Consider the following 22,816-nt stretch of genomic DNA (forward strand, 5'->3'; position numbering starts at 1 on the left):
AGCGCAGCTGAGAAGGTGGAGATTTCCCAACAGAGAACAACTTTACACACAGAGGAGCATGTTAACTGTAACGTGGGTCAAAGTACAAACAAGGTGTGGCTCAGGGTATTCACAGAGGTCAATTAAAGCACAATAATAGTAGTTCAAACATTGTGCACTGCCCTGTCCCGACAAGACAGACTCTGACATGCTCCCTCCTCTCGGTCAAAATGTATTTGAATACCAGTGATGACCTGTGAAGGTGGAAACTGTTTTAAACTATTTAAGAAATATATCCTAAATTCATCCACAGTGCCAATCTAAGGCATAATTAGAGTAAATGAAAAGCTGTTCTTGTTCAACTTGTTAGTACCTGTACATGCATGGTGTTATTTGAAAGGTAATGCTGAAGTTATAGTCAGAATCACTGTGAGTGCCTCTGTCAATAAGATTTCCTTTTTTTTAATCTTTGCTTGAATATTTGCTTGAAAAAAGATGCCACAGATGACTTGAACTGGGACTTATTAGCTTAAAAACACATATCATCAAACTTCACCCAGCCCAAATTCAAAAGTAGATAACAATATCACAGAAAATAAACATTTTCCACATGATTTTCTACATTTTTTCAGGCGCATTTAAAAAAAAAGAGCATAAAACAATGAACTGAATGTGTGAATATACGTGAAAAATAAAACAACACAGACAGAAATGTCTATTCAGGAGCTTACTGTCTATAAAACAGTTTTAGAAAACCTTTACCTTTATAACATTTATGACAGTTTGTGATGCGAAGAAAGAATAAAAACTCTTCTGGTGGTGAGAAGTGACATTGACTACAACACCCATAAGGCAATGGGCGATCGCTGGTTACTGATTGGTTCTGAGGCTTTCCTTTGTGTCAACAGAGGCCCTCTTTGGCTGTTGAGGCCATAGAGTGCCAAAGAAATGAGTCATAAAATCCAAAAGTGAGTTATTATTCTGCCACGTCAGATTTCCTCATCTTGAAGTCAGTGGGTTTTTGATTAGATGCCTGAAATAAGGTCCGTGGTTAACACAAGCTGAAGAGACTTTTACGTTGACGACATTAAACATATCAGTAAATACCGCACTTGTGAATTTTGAAGCTTTTATGTGTCTTAAAAAAGGTGGTTGCTAACAAGTGGCTAAATGAGACTACAGAACGTCATTGTGTTGAACACAGCTTTACAGTCTTGTTGTGGGGTGATGTTGAAGTCATGAGACTGTGGTGTGGTTCGTTTGTAGCCTAATGTTAGCATTTCACCACTGGTGATTGCATTTAGGCTTCAAAAATCATAAATAGTGTTCATTTGTAAAGATTATCGTGATGAACAAAACCTTAAGTATCATAAATGTTGCCACAGAGCTTATTTTCTGCAACAATCCAGAATCCACTAGAAAACAAGGGAACCAGAGCGGTGCTAACTTCCACACTGGCCTACAGAAAAACATCATACCTGGAGCACTCTGTAGCAACAGCCTCAAAGCTCCTGTTGACTCAAGTGAGGTGTCAATCAAAAAGTCAGAGTTCAGCTACCATTTTGACAGCGAGGAGTATATTTACATACAACTGAAATAAATTATGGATAATATGTGGGGGATATGTTTGAAACAATACAGCGTTAGTTTGTGGATATACGGATGTAATAACGTGTTTGGAATAAAAATTTTACTGTATTTAGATCGTCTGGATCTTTGGGAGTGTATGAAGACTGTAGGAGCAGCGTTTTTGTTGGCATAATATTGATCCATGCATTGCAATAACTCTTCACAGGTAAGTTATAACTGTTTGTTTTTCGTCTGATGCAAGTGCTGAACACCAGCAAAGATGACCTACCACCAAAAGTAAAGAGAGAAAAAAAACTGTCAGTAGACAGTATGACAAAAGCTCTTATTTTTTACTTATTTTTATTGTCTTATGTCGTGATAAGAGTGACAACACATGTTATAGAAGCTGTTGTGCACTGATGTAAATACAGGTCTGCCTTGAGATGCTGGCTCGCCCCTTGGTGTTCCATGGGCACAAAAAGTTTGAAAACCACCGTCCATATATCATCAAATAAAATCTTAAGAGGGCCGGCGGGCATGCTGTCAGATTTCTAATCAAAACTACATACTTCTGCTCATCTACTCATGACTGCCTGAGGTCTGCTCTTTTGCACGTTTGAAGTCTTTAAAGTCTCTTAGATTCAGTTAATCTATGTGAATGACTCACTCATTTACACCAAAGGCAGGGCAACAGCGTATCACATAACAAGCTCTGCTCTGAAATTAATTTTTTTTAATCATGAGCTGAGTCTCAAAAAATTAATTGTATAATGTCTGGTTTATTTTGAAACTTAGAACACTTTGGGTCCAACAAAAGTCAAGTAAAAGTATAGAGGCAGCACTTATATGTACCTTAACTACAGAATCAATATCAATATATTGATTAATTTATTGAGTTACAATAGCTTTTCAAAATCGAATTTACAATAAAAAGTTATAATTGATGTGCGGTCTTATCACACTACACAATGCCACAGATGTCACAAGTTTTGAGGGAGCGTACCATTGGCATGCTGACTGCAGATATGTCCACCATAGCTGTTGCCTGTTAATTGAATGTTAATTTCACTACCATAAGACATCTCAAATGGCGTTTCTGTGAATTTGGCAGTACATCCAAGCAGCCAGGCTGGAGCCTATTCCAACTGACACTAGGTGAGAGGTGGGGTACACCCTGGACAGGTTGCCTGAGAGACAGACAAACATTCACACTCACATTCACTCCTACGACCAATTTAGAGTCACCATTTCACCTAACCTGCATGTCTTTGGACTGTGGGAGGAAGCCGGAGTACCCGGGGGGGAGAACATGCAGTCTCCGCACAGAGGGGCTCCCACAACCCGGGTTTTGAACCAGAGACCCTCTTGCTGTGAGGCGACAATGCTTACCACTACACTGTGCCCTGGATATAACCTATGGTGGTGAAATGAGTGTTCACTTCACGGGCAACAGCTCTGGTGGACATCCCTGCAGTCAGCATGCCAATGGTAGGCTCCCTAAAAACTTGTGACATCTGTGGCATTGTGTTGTGTAATTAAACTGCACATTTTAAAGTGGCCTTTTATTGTTTATTGCAGACCTGCGTAGTTATGATGCTGTTTAAGCAGCATGTTCAGATGTCACACCTGTCAGGTGGATGGATTATTGTGAAAAGGAGCGGTGCTCACTAACACTGATTTCAACAAATAGGCCTATCTATTGAGTGTATGAAAAAAAAATTCTAACATAAATCTGTGAAAAATGGGAGCAAAAACAAAAGTGTTGCGTTTCTTCTGGCTCATGGTGTGGATGTGTCTCTGTTTCACCACACACGGCGCTGGTCCTTTAACTCACCACCGGTCCTGCGCAGAGTTCAGCCCGCAGTGATGCCCCTGAACCGGTCACCAAACCGGAAACATCATTCCCCCCTCTCTCCGGTCATGCCCACCGTGTTGTAATATTTCAACCTTTGGAGTTTGACCGCGCTGTCTGTCTATAAAGACACATTTTTGTAGCGTCTAAACACACTCGGTCCTTGATGAAGTAGTAGCGATATGAGTATGTTTGCTTCTCTGTGACACAGTAAGTTTCCATCAGAGGTTCACACAGGTTAGCTTGTATAGCTAACGGCTAATAACGGTCGCTGTAATCAGACCAACGGTTGTTTCAGGCTGTGACTGAGAGCTGTCACAGAAACTCACTGCTGACTGTTACTCGGTGGTTTAGTGTCACTCAGCTGCTATTTACGAGTCGTGTGTCATAAATAGACTGTTATCTCACTAAAGCTTGGTCCAAGGTCAAATTGTTAAACAATTCATCGAAAAAAAACTGTTAAATTTACCTTCATTCTGTTGCTTATCTATGCTTGATAAAGGTTAGCTAGGTTAGGACGCTGGTTTTATTTATTGACTCCTTTTTTCATTAGCTACACAGTTTATGGTTTTGTTAATAGGTTACTTTATTTTATCTTATTTTTCTGTTTTATATCAATAAACATAGTTGATGTACATATGAGTTAGTTACAGAATGGTGCATTTTCATTCACATTTTTATAAGCATTCAATAGTACCTCAGACTAACGTTGTCGACACTATTGTGACCAAATGTCACTTTATATCACCTAATATTTGGTCTTCATAAGTATAGGCATGCAACTGACTGCTATTTTCATTGTCAGTCAACTTGCTGATTTGTTTCTTAAAATAATTTGATAATTTTGTCTGAAAAAATGTTACAAAATAGTGAGAATGCCTTTTATACTTTCCCAGAGCCCAAGGTGATGTCTTTAAAGGGCTTATTTTGTCTGACTAGCAGTTAAAAATCCTCAAATATTCAATTTACAAAGATATAGAATATAAAAGAGCTGCAAATCCTCATATCTGAGAAGTTGAAATCTGAGAATATTTGGTATTTTAGCTTCACTAATTGATCGATTATCATTATATATATACAAGTGATTGTTTCCACTAGTTGTCAACTGATGACTCAGGTGAGCCTACTAAAGTATCTTCAGGTATTCAGTCAGTCTTTTTAAATTGTCAACATTTCTTTTCTGTGTAGCGCCTTGCAGAATGGAAAACTCAGAGACCAGTCCATCACCAGGGTCCCTGGCAGTGCCGGACAGAGGCATGGCTCGACCCTCAGCGCCCCTCAGTCAGCTGTCCGAGTCAGCCAGGCCCTCGAAGCACCGGGAGCACCCGTCCAAGTCACCAAGGAGACGGAGGAAGGGGACGAGGTCGCAGCGACGGGGGGATGGTCATGAACAGCTGCTCTGGGAGGTCGAGCGGCGGAGGTTGCCAGGCCAACACGAGCACTTGGAGCTCTCTGGGTCGGCGAGCGACACAGCAGAAAGCTCTCCTAAGAGGTTTGCACTGCAGGTTGCCAGCTGGTCCACCATGCCACTGCCACACCTCTGTTGCCCCGGACATGAGGTGATAGTGTCTTGACCTGCCCTCCGCTTTCTCCCTCCTCACAGGAGAGCACACTTTCTACATGGACCGTATCCTGCCACTCACTTCGGACCCAAAGCCTGTATTCTTCCCAACCCAACTTCAGTCATGTAAGCATGACGGGCGAACTTTGTGTGTACATGAGTGTGGTGTTTACACAGAAAAGCTTGTGTAACTGTGTGAGATAAGATAAAATGAGAATGCTGTGATTGGATGTTAGATGAAATGGGATGACTAACAGAACAGACCACAGATGCTTGCTGTCACCTGGTCTCAGTAGTGTTTCTTTGGACTCCATCCGAAAGACGAAATTATCTCCACAATGCCTGTGGTCCGCCACTCAAAGGAGGAGAGACACAAATGGTAAAAAGGAGAAAAAAGATAGTGTTTTTAAACTCTGATGTTTGGAGTTTGGACCATACTCCTACAGAGGTAACATCAAAGTGTCATAACAGTTAATGAATGACTGCATCTGTTCTATATTTACCTTTTACTTGACTCAGAACATGAGGTAAGACTTGATATCATGGTGGTATTTGACTTAAATTGGAACTCGTCAAGATGCAGCCAGCTGAATTAAAATCACACGACGTGATTATGTGACAGTCAGCTCTTTGGTCTGTTTCTGTGTGTCTAACATAGGATTAAAAGGCACTGATAGTATGTGTAAAATATGTATGTTTGTTTACTCACCTGTGTGTTTGCCTTCATGTCCCAGGCACATCCAGGATCCAGCCAGCCAGCGGCTCACCTGGAATAAACCACCTGTCAACGTGCTTGTCATCAGGAAGATTAGAGATGAGAGCCTCGTCGAGCCTTTCAAAGAGCTCTGCAGGTTTCTAGTGGAGGTAAAGGATAACTATACTACTATATACTATATGTTTGTTATCGTATATGTTTCATGAGATGAAAGTTTTATGATGTTATTGTGGTATCTGAAACAACACAGAGAACAGATTCGGATTCTTTCAGATTTTATTTTGAGACACTCTTGGTTTTGGTTTATTTCACACATCAATGACATGCTGTCAGCAACTTCAACAGAACAATAAACCCAATCTGTAATTATTTGATCATAAATATTGGAGGTGTGTTCACATCATCAAACAAAATCAGACATTAAAACAGCACAAACGGGATCTTCAGAAGCCACAAGGAAGATTGTGGTGATGAAAAATAAATTCATTAACTTTTATCAAACATCTAGAGCAACATATTTGAAAAATGACTCTTTGAAAGAACTAGAGAAAAATAATATAAACCGTCCTCAATCTGATTATAAGCACACAGAGGGTGTGGAGTTGTGGTCTTAAAAAGTTTGAAAAAGCACTGATTTCAGTTTCCTGCAGCAAAAGATGGCATTGAAAATACAATTGAAAAAAGTCCTAAATACTTTTCTGTTAGTTGAAATATGATTTTGCATCTGTGGGCTGACAGGACACATGATAAATTAAAAGTGAGAATGCTGTGAAAGTGGTTTATGTGTGCATCATATTCATAGCAAACACTGTCGCACTTCCTCTTTCTACAGTAGCAACAGGAAGCTCATCGTCTCATAACAGAGAAATGTCAGTTTTAACAAAAACATTCTAAAGCGTTTTAAACTGCTTAATACATCCATCCATATTCTGCTGCTGATCCACATTGAAATCATGTTCATGTAAATTTTTGTTACATACTACTTGTAAGTACTTAAAAAAAATTCTATAAGAACAAATAATTCGAGGCTATATTGTTCTGCATCGTACTTTCACACTTTGTCTGGTATCACCATGAAAAAGTTATTAAGTTGTATTCTATATGCTATTAAGAGGATCCATGATTTAACTGAGCAACAAACAAACTTTTGGAGCTCAGTGCCAAGTTATATAAGAGAGTGCTGCAGCTTTACTGAGCTAAAATATCAAAGTCAAAGTCAGTATTACAGAAAGTCCTTTTGCTGCTCCTTTATAGTCGCATAGATCATTTACTGTGTGGAAGTGTTGGTAAATACATACACAACAAACACAAATCTAATCTTCATCCTTCAAAAAAGAGACATAGGAACTGTTAACAAACCACTTATCAAGAATCAACATGCGCAATTTTTTTTTTTATCAAATTAGAAGCACTAAAGATGCCTGTGGATATTCTCATTCATCCAGGTCATAGTTATCTCAATGCAATTGAATCGAACGCAACTGGACTTGGTTTTGTCTTAGAAGACAAAACTTCTAAGACAAAACCAAGTCCAGTTGCGTTCGATTCAATTGCCTTGAGATAGAAGCACTAAGGTTCAAAGATTTTATTGACTTCAGAACGATTCAAATCATGTACAGAGTGAAAAAACAACAACAAAAGTTTACATGATTTGAGAGGAATGTTTACGCTCAAGAAACAATTAGTGAGGAATAATGGTAAACATCATTTTATTACAGTTAAAGGTGTTAATTTATGGAACAATTGGAAATTAAAACATGTAGAACATCTGATAAATTAAAAAAAAATCAAAACAACATATTAAAGAGATATGAGATGGTTGAACTCAAAGGGGAACGGGCACAATATATGATGATTGTTTTTGATTGTGTGCGTTTTTTTGTGTGTGTGTCTTTTATTCAGATTAATCTGTTCTGCCTTGAATATGTTCAGATTTAGTTTGATTTGATTGAGGTGTGTATGGTGAACCTGGGGTAGAAAAGGGGAATATTCATGTTTAGCATTAAGCTTTGATAAAATATAAAAACGAGGTAGGATTTGATAAGTATTCACTTCCCCCTGCTCCTTTTTGGACATGTAATACTTAAGTTGTTAACTCAATGTCTGCTGGGTATTCTGGTGTTGTTTTCTTACTTATAATTTTATTTTCTTTTATTAATTTTACATGTTCAAAATAAACATAAATCAATTCAAGATGAAGTCATGGCTGAAATCAACCAAATGTGGACCATGTTTTCATTACTCAATAACGCAAACACTTGACGTGTCTTAACGTTTGTGAAATCATGTTGCTGCATTAGACTTAGATCTCAGTCTAATGAGATATCAGCTGTATCAACACCATCACCACCTCCACCTGCAGCACTTTGAGCGGCTCCACCTGCTGCTCTGTTTGTGTCTCAGATAGAGATTTTTTTTCTGAGACAGACAAATACAAATACAAATCTGTGTTCAATGTGTTATATAGCACCTTTAAAAACAGAGTTTACAATGTGCTTTGACAAACAAAGCAAAGCAGAAGCAAGATACTCCAAAAGCAATACAGTAATTCAGTATTGCTGAAACAAAGCAAAACAAAATTAGAATAATTTTAAGACAGGAGGGAAGATGCAAAACAACGATAAAGAGAAGACGGATGATAATAGGAAATAAAAAAATAAAATCAAAACATAAAAGTAAATACAATAAAAAGAATAAAAGCAACAAACACCATTAAAAAATGAATAAAAAGATGACATCGCATAAAAGCAAAACTATAAAACTGGGTTTTAAGAAGTGGCCAATGTTTGAGAGTATTATGAGGTTGTGATTTAGTGATTAGATTTATCAGTTGGGATATCAGAATGTCAATTTCATTGATTTCAGTTACAGTTTGTCCTCTATCAGTAAACTAAACCCATGTTCCTTAAGAACGGAGTGTACTCCAAAACATTTGTGACACTGAAGAGCAACAAGTCTAACAGAAAGAATCCAGGAAGCGACCCAGACATGTAGGTGAAAGTAACAGTCTGGTCTCACACAGTTACGACATCTTTTGGCCACATGTTTCCAAAACAAGCTGTGCTTTGTGTAATAAGACTGTCAAACGAACCCATGTATTTACATTCCGTAAGAACACCGTCATATCAGTCCCCACATGTTTGGTGTGTGAACAGCCTCGTTTCTGAAAGAGTACTTTTGGGAGATGGGAGATGATGTGTGTGTTTTGGCTGCTGTCACTAAAGCATGTCTTTGTGTATCAGGAGAAACAGATGATGGTGTACGTGGAGCGCAGGGTCGCAGATGATGCTACGCTGTCAAAGGACGAGACGTTCGGCTCCATCCGCAATCAGCTCTGCACCTTCAGGGAGGGTGAGACTCCTCTACAATATAATAAAGACACACAAATTAAAGGGATAGTTTGGAGTAGGGTTGTATAAGGTACTTACCTGTCGTCAGTGTTTTACCTACTGTATGTGTCAGTCACCACGCCCCCAGTTTGGAGAAGCAGGCAGGGGTACCAGCACAGAAGCTAGGCAATGTACTGCTGTGGACATGGGCAAAAACAAAATGTGTTTTAACCATCTAATAAAAGTCCCACCTAAAACGTTTTATCAGTTTAAGTGTACGCTACATTTAGAATATTTTCACTGCTTTACTTACAGTTAGGACAGTCCTCTTCAACAGGAAACTGAAGCTGTTATCTATGCTGTCTTCAAAGCTACCAGACTCTATTGACAGAAACAGTAATTTTACCTCTCAGAACACAGGAGCTGCTGGTCTACAGCTGCCTCGATCAGTTGAGGTGAGTTTAGGGCTGGATACATACTTGGCCAGTCCATCACCTTCGCCTTCAGCTTCCTCAGCAAGGCAGTTGTCATCTTCTAGGTGTGAATTCCAAGCAGAGCATGATCACCCCTCTTCAGAAACTGGGCTGCAAGTTTTCATTATCAAGTTTTCCAACATGATATTGACCCAAAACACACCTAGAAGATGACAACTGCCTTGCTGAGGAAGCTGAAGGTGAAGGTGATGGACTGGCCAAGTATGTATCCAGCCCTAAACTCACCTGTGCACCTGTGGGGCATCCTCAAGCTGAAGGTGGGGTAGCGCAAGGTGTCTTCACATCCATCTGCTCCATGATGTTGATGGCTGTGTTTTGAGTAATTTTCAGAGGGAGGTAAATCTATACTACTATACAAGCTGTACACTGACTAGTTTAAGTTATATCAAAGTGTCATTTCTATAGGTTTGTCCCATGAAAAGATATAATGAAATATTTGCAAAAATGGGAGGGGTGTACTCACTTATGTGAGATACTGTAGCTTGTGTTTTTATGTGATTTTGGTAAATCCGTACTAACTCTATAAACATGAAGATACACCACAACATAAACTAAAAAAACCAAGCGAGGCAGCTTTAGACGAGCAGCTGCCGTGTCCAGCAAGCTAAAAGTACTGTTTTTCTCAATGGGGTTTGGCAGGGGCTTGTGGATCGCAATGTACTGTCGGTAATACACTGACTAAGGATAAGTACCTTATACAACCCCACTTCAAAAAATCCAAACAAACCCTTTAAGGCTGAGCTAAAGGAACACATTTTCCAGTAATAATCATTTTCTAAAATACAAGTAGTTTCGCTACGATGTAAAAAATGCCTTTAAATATAAAAGTTTTTTTATGACAGTTTCATAAAAGTGAAAAAGATTCGGCTGTAAAATGCTAAAAAATTAAAGGTACTCATTCTAATGACTTTTTGTAAGCAGTATTATAATGTTGTGTTTAATGGTGGTTCTACTGTCGAGTAGCAATACAAATAATTTATGAGCTTATAGTTTTAAACATAGAATCCTAATTTGCTGAATAGCCAGAAACTAATAAAAAATAAATCTAGTGTTGCCAAAAGTTTGTATCCCTCCCTGAGATTCAGGGGAGTATAACTAAGTCTTGCACAAAAAAAAAGATGTTCTGAAGAAGGTACCAGAACATCCTTTGTTGTTCATGAGCACTTTGTTGATGTCTACTTCTGGAGCCAGAATTTAGTTTAGATCACATTATTACTAAAGAAAATATTTGACTACAGTATTTTATTATCTTATGTTGTTGCTATTATTCTATTAGATTCAATATGAATTATAGCTGCTGCACAGCAATGGTCAGGGCCGGGCAATTGTAGGCAATTCTGAGCAACAAGAGGAAGAATAGGAAGACAACAAAAAGTTGCCATAACAATGTAGATTTTGCATCAGTTGAGGCTTGAATTCACAACCTCTGACACCAAGGAGCATCTTCTATCTGACTGAGCTAATTAGCAAGTGACAACTCATCTGTGGCTTCACTAATTGACTAAGCCAGCCACCAGGATGACAGCAGCTGTCAAGGCAGATTTCAAACTGCTGTCATAAATTCAGTTATCAAGACAAAAATCTGAAAATACATAACTTGCATCTAGACAGTATGGAGATGTTGTTAATTTGTTTTTAACAATGATTGATTTACTCCATAAGTGAAAAACTGATGTGTAAAGATGCTCTATTCCCATTGACAGCAATGGTTCACATGAGGACAGAATTCAAAATGCTGTCAAAAATTCAGTTTTTGAGATAAAATTCTGATATTTGCCACACATCATCTACCATGACTCCAAAATTTTGTTGATTTTTTTCATGAACATTGAAAACCTATTTAGCAAGAATTTGCAAGTATATGTTCACAGTACTGTTTACAGTCAAACATCTTGATGCACTCTAGGCTCAGTTTTTGGTAAATCAAAAATCTGTGAGGACAATTTGTGTAGGACAGTCTGAAAATGCTCTGTAGCAAGTTTGGTGTCAATTGAGCAAAAATTGTGGGGGGAGATATGTTTAAGAAGTTTGACAGTTTTTGAAAAAAAAAACCCCCAGAGTGATTGCCTTCATAATTTGCAATAGGTTCAAATGTATAAAAGTTTCTTCAGTGTCTGGGCTACATTTTCGTGAAAGTTGCGAAGCTGAAGCACATACGGTTGATTTGTGAATTTCAAAAGTTTTGAGCTTTAGTCGCTTGCTGTAGCGCCACCATCGGGACTATTGACTTGTGTTTGCAGCTGAGCAAATCTGGCATAGGACTGGACCTTTGTGCAAAGTTTGGTGATTTTTCGCACATGGGAAGTAGGATTTCCTCGGACGAAGAAGAGGAAGAAGAAGAAGAAGAAGAAGAAGAAGAAAGAACGAGCAGGAAATCAAGAGGGTGCTGCCCGGCCCCTGATTACTGGCCCCATACTGTATGTTGGCCGACCTTTGAAACAAGAAATGTGTCACATTTTTCTTATATATTTGAATGAAATTATGTCTTTCTTTTTTTAAAGATATTTTTGGGGAATTTTCAGCCTTTAATGGACAGGACAGACAAGTGTGAGGGGGGGGGGGAGAGAGAGGGAGTGACATGCAGCAAAGGGCCACAGGCTGGAGTCGAGCCCAGGCCGCTACGGCAACAGCCTTGTACATGGGGCGCCTGCTCTACCACTAAGCCACCGACGCCCCATGAAAATATATCTTATGTTGCATGTTGTAAAATGTTCTTGAAATGAAAAAGATATATTATTATATATAAGTACAGCTGTGTTTTTGACGGCCTGCAGGTTATGATGATATCTCTGACTGCATAGACCTGATCATCTGTCTGGGTGGAGATGGGACTCTGCTCTATGCCTCCTCTCTCTTCCAGGTAATCACTCTTTTATTGGTTCATCACTTCAGACATCTTAAACATTTTCTACTACATAAAATAACTTAAAAAGGTAAACCTGGTTATGTTCCTTTAAATCCAATAAAAGAAAAACAATTTCTTATATCTTTTCCTTTGTAACCTTTGGGACTGATACTGTCAAATATACAAATCTGTGATTTTTTGATCTGCCGTCATTGTATTTCATCTGTACTTTACAAAGGTTCACTTCCTGCTTTTAACTGTTTTCTATTTTTAAATGACTTTATTGTAATCCTGTTTTGATCACTGCAAAAAAAAAGTAAAAAAGATTTTTTAAGTCAGGAAATTCTATGAAACTAATTTGAATATTTGTGTCTTTGAAGTTGCCTCCTTATGTCACACAGTCAACAACATTTCAAGATCAGACACTGCAAAACTGCATTTTGTCTGTAATTCTAAAATTAGCCTCAGGTTTATGTTAAGAAGCTGGTATATAGGTATCATGATGATTATTTAACCCAATGATTGCGTGTTTGTGTTTCATGAATGACATACATGACAGTTAGAAAATAAAGTATACAATATGAAATCTTCTTAATACCAAATATTTACAGATTGTGTCAGTATTGTGTACTACATGTAGTTTTTGGGTCATGATTTTGCTGTTCTGATAGAATCCGACTGATTTTTATGTACGGACTATCCTTTTTTGCAGGGAAGCGTCCCTCCAGTCATGGCGTTTCACCTCGGCTCTCTTGGTTTCCTGACGCCCTTCAAATTTGAGTCATACAAGACTGAAGTGGCCAAAGTGTTTGAAGGTAGAGTGGAGCTTTAGATTAAATATTGGTCTAATGTTAACTGTCATAGTCACTCATATATGAATGTAAAAATAAATTATGTTCACTTCTTTTAGTTGTTCCAAGATACTGTGTATGTGAATGTTGTGTGTGCTTATGTTTGCACGTATGTGTGTTTTCAGGCAATGCAGCCATCACTCTGCGCAGTCGTCTAAAGGTGAAGGTGGTGAAGGACATGCTTCAGAGAACAGGCCAGCAACCGTACAGCCGAGAGCCTCAGCAGCAGCAGCAGCAGCAGCAGCAGCCGCAGCAACAGGAACACAATGGACTCCTTCCTCACGGACACACCAACAGCGAGGCTGGCAAGGTCACCCTGCAGCTACAGGTGAGGACAAAGAGGCACAGGTATAATAGGTTAGAAGAGAGCTAAAACAAATATACAAAGCAGGGTAAAGATGCAGATTGCAACCCCCTTTTCACTGAAAGAACGTTTTCAGGGGCCCAGGAGCAAATTCACTGAGAGCATTTTGCTAAAAGGAAACTCAATAATATAGCTTACAGTAGCTTAAGCTAAGCAACAACTTACCTCAGACATGCTGCCAGATAGGATCAATAAAATCTCAGTAGTTTTAGCAAATTAGCGTTGCTGCCACTATGAATAGTTTTGATACCAAATTTTGGCAGGTGAGCATTTCTTATTTTCATGTTGTTTCATTCATGTCACGCTCCCAATGTGTAAAGGCCTTTAGCGACTAAATTCAGATGGTGTGCTGTTCCAGGTGCCAAATAAGTCCCTGCTGTGAAGCTGTAGTTTTGGATGTCCTAGAAACTATTGGGGTGGAGTTTCGAATCTGATTGGTCAAACACTCAGAACATTCAAGCCCTCAGCTGCTATGTTCAGCTTTATTCACACAATAAGGAAGTACTGAATGAGACTAGAGTCAAAATAAGAACGACAATGCTGCTAAAGTTTAAAGACCTTGAAAACCAAGTCGTCACCTTTTCGACTAAAAAGAAAATATGTAGAGGAAGTGTAACGAGCTGAGAGTGAAGCAAGCGAATGAATGAGACAAACAAACGTTAATGTGCATCTCAGCATGTCTTTGCGGCATTCATTCGTTAGATCCACACAAACATCACAGTCACACAACAGTAAATACAACCAATAGAACTGTTTCCTCATGTGAAAGCTTTTTAATCGCTTATCAAACTCATTTGCTTAATCTTCATGGTTCCTCTGATGCAAGCAGGGATGTTTAAAGGGGACTTTTAGTTCTTAGTTTGGTCCTTGAGTTAGGCTCCATGTTGCCATAGTTCTTGGCTTTTAAAGGGCATGTGTGATTGCATTTTGTCCTCATAATTAATTCCTGATCGCACCCAAAAATGATGCTGTAAGCCCATAAAGATGATTGAAGCTTTGTGTGTGTGTGTGTGTGTGTGTGTGTGTGTGTGTGTGTGTGTGTGTGTGTGTGTGTGTGTGTGTGTGTGTGTGTGTGTGCGTGTGTCTCCCTTGCTTCCTTTTTTCACCCTGGGTGCGTTTGTGCTTTCGCACATGTGCACAGGCTCAGTGAGCGAGCCGGGTTGCCATGGCGACAGTCATAATAAAGCTGCTGGGCGCAGATATGGGAGAGAAAAAAGTAGGATGTTTATGAAGTTCTGTTGAGCCAGTTGCCATGGAGACCATGGCGTCAACAGCGCAGTCAACGCCAAATGGATATTTAATGAGCTCTGATGCTCTCGGTCTGAGACACACTAACTAAACAACATGCCTCACTGCTGCAGTCACACACACACACACACACACACACATACATTTACTTAGGTCACTTTTGGGGAAATTACAAAGACATACATGTATTTCCTGGAGACTTCCCCACCTAACCAAAACCAAAACCATAACCGTTACCTACCTAACCTTAACCTGACCTCGACTCTAACCACTAACCCAAAAATAAGCTTTTTCCAAATTGGGTACACGGCTTTTGTCCTCAATTAGACGAGCTGTCCCCAATTGTCTGGAGTCTGGTGTGTGTCTCCCCCCCTTCACACACACACTGCTGCAGTTTGTCATTTTCAGCGCGGCTCTCTCTCTTCTCTCCCGTCTCATCGATAAAAGACAGTGATGGATCGTTCTAGTCTCTGAGCCTGAGTTTGACCTCACATTACATCATGTCTGCAGCATCCAGCAGGATGTTTGCTCTGTGCTCAGCTGACGTCAGTACATCAGGCAGACATCACTGCAGTGCTCCGACTGAAGTGTGGAACATGATTTGTATGCTGCTTGTCTGCACACCAGCATTTTTTTCCCTGCTCGTAGTTTCCTCTTGTAATGTGGGAATGTAATGCACTGTAACTCTGTGTCTGCAGCTGGCTGATTTATTGCTTTTATTGACTGTAGAGATTACATTTCATATTTACTGTCTGTGAAAAGGAAATACATAATTAAGACTGCTCTATTGTAAAGAGCTACTACACATTGTACAGTATGAGCAGTGTGGTTATCTTGCCTTTATCATCTCTGCCGGAGAGGTTGTGTTTAGAGGAGTTAGCCTGTTTGTCTCAAAAATTACTTAACGGATATTAATGAAATTTTGGTGCAGACGTAGACCACGGGTCAAGGACACACTGATGGGTTTTGTTGTGGCTGGAGACACCATGTGGCCATTTGTAAAGCACTTTACTTTGGGCGCAATCTTTACACACTTTCAGTTAAGTCCCATCTCATTCCTACATGAGCAGAGATTTTCTCCACATATAATTTTTCAGTACTTCTTCTCATATTTTTCATGTACTTTTTGCCATATTTGATCAATGACATTTGATTGACTCTGGAAAAGGTGTTTTTTTTTTTTTTTTTTTTTTTTAATGTAACATCTCATTTTTCTGTTCACACAAATTTACACATATATATATATTGCACGTGAACATATGCATGTGGATGCACATAAACCCATCAAACATGTATTGCATTTGACCTATAGATGGCACCACAGTAACATGATTCATTTAAATGCTCATGAGTTTCCTTGTACAAAACCTTAATATTCCAAAAGAGGATTTAGGTTTTTGCAGAATCAACATGGATATGGTTTTGATACACATTCAGATTAAAAACTCCCAGAATGTCAAAAATGGAGCAGCCTCTGCGTGCCTTCTAATCTTAACTTTGGTCTGTGTGTGTGTGCGTGTGTGTGCAGGTACTGAATGAGGTTGTGGTGGACCGAGGCCCTTCCTCCTACCTGTCCAACGTGGACTTGTACCTCGATGGGCGGCTCATCACCTCAGTGCAGGGAGATGGTGAGAGCAGTCATACACTTGTTTCTGTCATGTGATGTCACTCTTTTAGTCTTGACTTGTGGATACAATTAGTAGTACACAAGTAATCACAATTAACATGGTAAATAAAGGTGGGAAATGTCCTCACTGTCTCTCTGTCCTCCAGGTGTGATTGTATCCACACCCACAGGCAGCACAGCGTACGCAGCCGCAGCAGGAGCCTCCATGATCCACCCCAACGTACCCGCCATCATGGTCACCCCAATCTGTCCACACTCACTCTCCTTCAGGCCTATCGTCGTCCCTGCTGGTGTGGAGCTCATGGTAAGAATGAAAGGGAAGGAGGATGGACTGAGCTTGGTGCAAACATAGTGTTTACGGAGAGTGTCACAGTAAGGCACCATTTTGTCCAAATGATACTCCCACACGTGACAATGGTGCTGTCTACACTTGGGCTAAACCCTCCTGTACTTGTGCAGTTGGGCTGAGATCTGGTGAGGCCATTTGGAACCATGTAGTGACCCCTAATGGCCTTCAGAGAAGCATCTGCTTCTGTTATGTTTCTCCACACAGTAACTCAGAGTTTTCCTGTAATTTATCGCCTGTTTATGTAACCACAGCCTATAAATATATTTATTTTTTGTTGACAAAGTCATTTATGTGGAGTAGAGTAGGCACTTTGGTGGTCAAAAGTCACTGTGACCTCTGCCAGTGAACACAGTAACTGGGGACCCCTCATTATCCACCCAGCTCCTAGACAACAATAACCCATGGATTATCAGATTATTACAAACATGGCATGAAACACTTTAACATTTTAACGTAAGAAAGACAGCAGATATTTTAAGATGGTTTACATATGACCCAGAATTCATACCTAGTAAACGAAAGATTTAAAGATTGGATCCCCAGTGGGCTAACAGCATACTGTACTCTCATTAAACAAGGTATCACAAGGAGGAATTTAGTTTGCAAAATGGGGACCTTTTTAGATACTTACAGATAACTGAGTATATTGACAAAATATAAAGAAAAATATGGCCACAGAAAATGAACAAATCCAAATATTTAATAAAGCATATGAAAGCATATAAAAAGGTCATTTCAAAACTATACCTGAGCCTTCAACAACTACACAAAGAAAATACATTTAGAGTTAAACCAAGGTGGGAAAGTGAGAGTAATCTGACCATCGCACAAGAGGAATGGGAAGAGATATTCAGACAACAATGGAAAACAACAAGCTCTTCATCCGGGAGGGAATTGAGTTGGAAGAATGTCATGAGTTACTTCTGTACTCCTGCCCAGAAAGATCTTTCTCAAAGTAGACGGACAAAGAAGCAAATCACTTTCATATCTTTTGGTGGTGCCCCTTTGTCACTCTTTTTTGGACTATTATTCATGGCATTCTTGAAACCGTTTCTCTAACCAAATTAACCCTTAACTTAGAACTGATGTACCTGATGAGACTATACCAAGTATTGATGAATGGATTGTCTTGGTATATCATATATATGTAATGGAGCAAATGACTTTTAGTTTGAGACCCAAAAGGAAATTTTTATTGAGAAGTGGACAAAATGGACTGCATGTATGCCTTGACTCAACACCCTTGTTAGCACTATTTATTTGTTGATGAAGTGATGACATTTTATATCCAAAAGATTAAAGGTCAGCTTCACTGTGACATCATAATGCTCCTCAAAAACACTTCTCTGTCCATTATTCAACGTCATAAGACATTTGGTCGGACACTGAATTGGTGACACTAATCTTGGATGCCCATTTTGAGACCTTTCCAATATAGATCTTCCATGCAGCCGGGTTGAAGACGTGTGTGAAGCATCCATGTTTTAGAATATGTAGCTTCTGTGCAGCAACATCCATATTCAAAGCATTGTCTACTGCCATGGGTACATTAGAGTCTGGACAGACAGGGATTGAAACTGCAACCTGACTGGTTGGTGGAGGTGTACAACTGTGAGGTGGTAAATCTGGTTTATCAGTAAACCAGTTGAAATCTTTGGACATTTTTTTTGTTGTGGTATGAAGTGTCCATCAGTCCCTGTTAATGGGATCATATGTTTTTTTTCTTTACAGTACATTGCTCTCACATTGATAGTCAGCACACATATTTACATAGCCACTTTATGGCAATGCTAGTGCCTTGGGGATTTCAGTGTGTGATGGGTTGGTGTGTTGGTGAGTCACTCCATGTGTATTGACACTGACAGACTGTCCTCTTCTTCAAACAGATCACCTTGTCCCCTGATGCCAGGAACACAGCCTGGGTGTCGTTTGATGGCAGGAAGAGGCAGGAGATCCAGCATGGGGACTGGTAAAGTTCACTTCCTGTCATTATCACTTGCCTTGTCGTCATACAGATTTATTGATCTTCTCTATTGGATTAATTTCTGCTTTTCTCTCCAACCAGCATCAAGATCACTACGTCTTGTTACCCAGTGCCCTCTATCTGCTGCCACGACCTGGTGTACGACTGGTTCGAAAGCCTGGCTCAGTGTTTGCACTGGAACGTACGCAAGAGGCAGGCGCGACTGGCGGATGTCTCGGACTCATCGGACACAGAGAACTGAATTGGAGGGTGCTCTTTTTGATCTTCGTTAAAGTGGACACTCTCCACAGCAGCTGAGCGAGTGACGGTGAGAGGGATCAGTTTTTCTGAGACCCTGCAAACATTTTCATTACAGAAACAGAACTGTGAAAGTGAGAGCACGTGTCTGTGCAGCCAGATTAGTGTTACATCAGTCCAATGAATAGCATATTTAATGAGCATACTGTGTTTACAGTATTTAATTCATTTGAGAAAGCATCTCACGACATTCCAGTTAAAAAGCAATCTGTAATTCTATCTGTAGTTTATTGGGAGAAAGCATGTTTCTCACCTAGGAAAAAAACAACTGCAGTTACTGAAATGATCGCAGTTTATTAATATTATGAATTAATAATCTGTTGTTTAGGAGATAGCGTACTTAATCATCAATATGATGATACAGTGTGTAAGCTTTAGACGTTACTGGCACAAACTTTGTGGATTATAGGTAGAGAAACACTGATACAATAAGAAACAATGACCTTAAATGTAAATTTGTACATATAGGATTCTGTGATAAATGTATTTAATGTCATATTTATGTGATATTTATATAGAATGGAGCTAAAAAAGACTTTGAATTTCTATTTCTGAGTCAGCCAAAGACTACTGTGTGTGATTGTTCTGTACAAACATATTGTACGATCCAAAGCCTACTTTGTGTACATCTTAACATTCGCTGTAGAGGAGTTTTTTCATCTATTTTTGTTTTGTCAATTGCTTTCTCAACTTTTCTGGCCAAGTTAAATTCTACACATCAGATTGCATGTTGTAGAACATAACATGGTAGGTCATGTTGTTTTCATGATCACTGAAGTCAATGTGAAAGGAAGTAGTGCTAAAATAAAGTTTCAACACTCACTGACTTTTTTGTCCAGTCTGATCTTTGTGTGAACCCAAACTCTCTAAATCATGAGTGACAATAAAAAAGTATTGACTTTTCAGAAAATAAAATTTGCAGGAGTGGATGAGTGGTGTAATGCCTGACTTGGGAAACATGTTTTCCAGTGACTGGCAATACTTATAAATCTTGAGTTTTAATAAAAACATTTTAAGATTGGTTCAGGACCTGTGGACGTCCTGGTGTCTAACTACAGACGAGTGTATAACCTTAAGCAAACTTTCCAGACAGTCAGTGAGATTATCAGGTACGAAGTACATTCAGTTGCCAGAATAATAGGTACAACTAACCAACCTGCTGTTAGCTTTTGTATGAGTAACATTTTAACCTTGTTATGTTTTTTAATGACATACTATACTGTGATATTTGGAATAACAATTTTCATAACATTCTATACTAAGATATTTGTATGATCATTTTTTAAACCAGAAAGGTTCTGCCAATATGACTACCCTACGATGCCGAAAATTGGGCACCTCTGATCAACTCGCCAATCCGGCTCTGTGTGTCTAAACGCTAGCAACTTGCCGACAAAACGGCCCAACATTTGCTGAAAATCTGGCAGTGTAAAAGGGGCTTATGTGTAGCGGCAGGATAACTTAGTGGTTAAGGCTACTGACCTTAGTGCGAGAGACTGGGGTTCACATCCAATGCTGCCTCAGGAATATGCTACGGCAGGCCAAAGTGGGGATGTCATCATCATCATCCCCACATTATATACACGATTAATGCACAGAACACTTCACTTTTTCATGACATATTATACAAGGACTTTTTTTTGGCATACTATACTAACACAATACTACTTTTTTGTGGGCATACTATACTAGGATTTGTTTTTTGTAAGACATTTTTGTGACACGCTATACTATGTCTACAAGTGTTTGTAATTTAACAAAAATTCAAAATTCGATTCATTGAAAAAATAAGTCTTAAACAATTAATTTAAGCTCCACATACAGTACAAGTTCTTTTTTGAGATATTTATCAATACCTCTAATGAAACGTTTTGAAGAAATTACATAATCTGCATTAAATATTAACTGTTTTCAACTCTCATTAATATTAATGAAATGCCTGCAGCAGGTTAGTACTAACTGCTCAAAAGGTTTATGGTCTTTGTGAGCCTCAGACTCTCAGATTATAGTATATATAAACCATGTAAACAAAAACAGGAAGATGTTTTGTTGCACACTGTGTTTTTTCTCTCCATACAACAATGCCAAGAAAAAAGATACATTATAGGAAAATAAGACAGTCCATGTGTGCCTTCTATATTTTTATTGCAATGATAAGATTCTTATGATTTTTTTTGACATACTATACGATGACTTTGTAAGACATTATTTCTTTATTTATACTGACGTTTTTTGACTTACTATACTATGACTTTTTTATGACATACTATACTATGACTTTTTTGAAATACTATACTGACATTTTTGACATTTATACTATGATTTTTTTGACATACTATATACTATGACTTTTTTGACATACTATGACTTTTTTATGACATACTATACTATGACTTTTTTGACTTACTATACTGACATTTTTGACATTTATACTATGATTTCTTTGACATACTATACTATGACTTTTTTGACATGCTATGACTTTTTTGACATGCTATGACTTTTTTGACATTTATACTATGACTTTTTGACATACTATACTGACTTTTTTGACATTTATACTATGACTTTTTTTGACATACTGTACTATGACTTTTTTGACATTTATACTATGATTTCTTTGACATACTATATACTATGACTTTTTGACATACTATACTGACTTTTTTTTTTGACATTTATACTATGACTTTTTTTGACATACTATACTGACTTTTTTTGACATTTATACTATGACTTTTTGACATACTATACTATGACTTTTTTGGCATACTATATACTATGACTTTTTATTTGTTTTTACATACTATGCTATGGCTTTTTTATGACATACTATACTATGACTTTTCTTGACATACTATACCATGACTTTTTTTTTTACTATGACTTTTTTTTTTGGCATACTATACATGGACTTTTTTTTGGCATACTATACCATGACTTTTTTTTGGACGTACTATGCTATGACTTTTTTTATGACATGCTATACTATGACTTTTTTTTTTTTTTTTACATACTATGCTATGACTTTTTTATGACATACTATACTATGACTTTTTTGACATAATATAGTATGACTTTTTTCATACTATACTGACATTTTTGACATTTATACTATGATTTCTTTGACATACTATACTATGACTTCTTTGACATACTATATACTATGACTTTTTTGACATTTATACTATGATTTCTTTGACATACTATACTATGACTTTTTTGACATTATATACTATGACTTTTTGACATACTATACTGACTTTTTTTGACATTTATACTATGACTTTTTTTGACATACTATACTATGACTTTTTTATGACATACTATACTATGACTTTTTTGACATACTACACTATGACTTTTTTGACATTTATACTATGACTTTTTTGACTTACTATACTATGACTTTTTGACATTTATACTATGACTTTTTTGACTTACTATACTATGACTTTTTTATGACATACTATACTGACTTTTTTGACATTTATACTATGACTTTTTTGACATACTATACTATGACTTTTTTGACATTTATACTATGACTTTTTTGACTTACTATACTATGACTTTTTTTGACATACGATACTATGACTTTTTTGACATTTATACTATGACTTTTTTGACATACATATACTATGACTTTTTATTTGTTTTTACATACTATGCTATGGCTTTTTTATGACATAGTATACTATGACTTTTTTTGACATGCTATACTATGACTTTTTTGACATTTATACTATGAC

General features: G+C 38.1%; 1 protein-coding gene across 1 annotated transcript; it reads left to right on the top strand.

Moving 5' to 3' along the window:
- The first annotated feature begins 2,766 nt into the window (after positions 1-2,766).
- On the top strand, positions 2,767-19,887 carry nadkb (NAD kinase b). Its single transcript, XM_050033324.1, has 12 exons — positions 2,767-3,610; positions 4,589-4,892; positions 5,004-5,087; positions 5,696-5,825; positions 8,919-9,027; positions 12,274-12,359; positions 13,057-13,159; positions 13,321-13,523; positions 16,336-16,435; positions 16,581-16,738; positions 18,670-18,752; positions 18,849-19,887. Exons 2-12 carry the CDS (start codon positions 4,600-4,602, stop codon positions 19,006-19,008), a joined length of 1,509 nt encoding a protein of 502 aa, XP_049889281.1. The 5' UTR covers positions 2,767-3,610; positions 4,589-4,599; the 3' UTR covers positions 19,009-19,887.
- Positions 19,888-22,816: the final 2,929 nt, after the last annotated feature.

Source organism: Epinephelus moara, chromosome 21 (assembly GCF_006386435.1).
Source record: "Epinephelus moara isolate mb chromosome 21, YSFRI_EMoa_1.0, whole genome shotgun sequence".
NCBI classification, from domain to species: domain Eukaryota; kingdom Metazoa; phylum Chordata; class Actinopteri; order Perciformes; family Serranidae; genus Epinephelus; species Epinephelus moara.

Excerpts from the sequence above, each read along its gene's own strand:
- nadkb (XM_050033324.1), top strand. The coding sequence starts at position 4,600 with ATGGAAAACTCAGAGACCAGTCCATCACCAGGGTCCCTGGCAGTGCCG. Across the intron at positions 9,028-12,273 it reads GCTCTGCACCTTCAGGGAGG|GTTATGATGATATCTCTGAC; the intron begins GTGAGACTCCTC and ends GACGGCCTGCAG. Across the intron at positions 18,753-18,848 it reads GAGATCCAGCATGGGGACTG|CATCAAGATCACTACGTCTT; the intron begins GTAAAGTTCACT and ends CTCTCCAACCAG.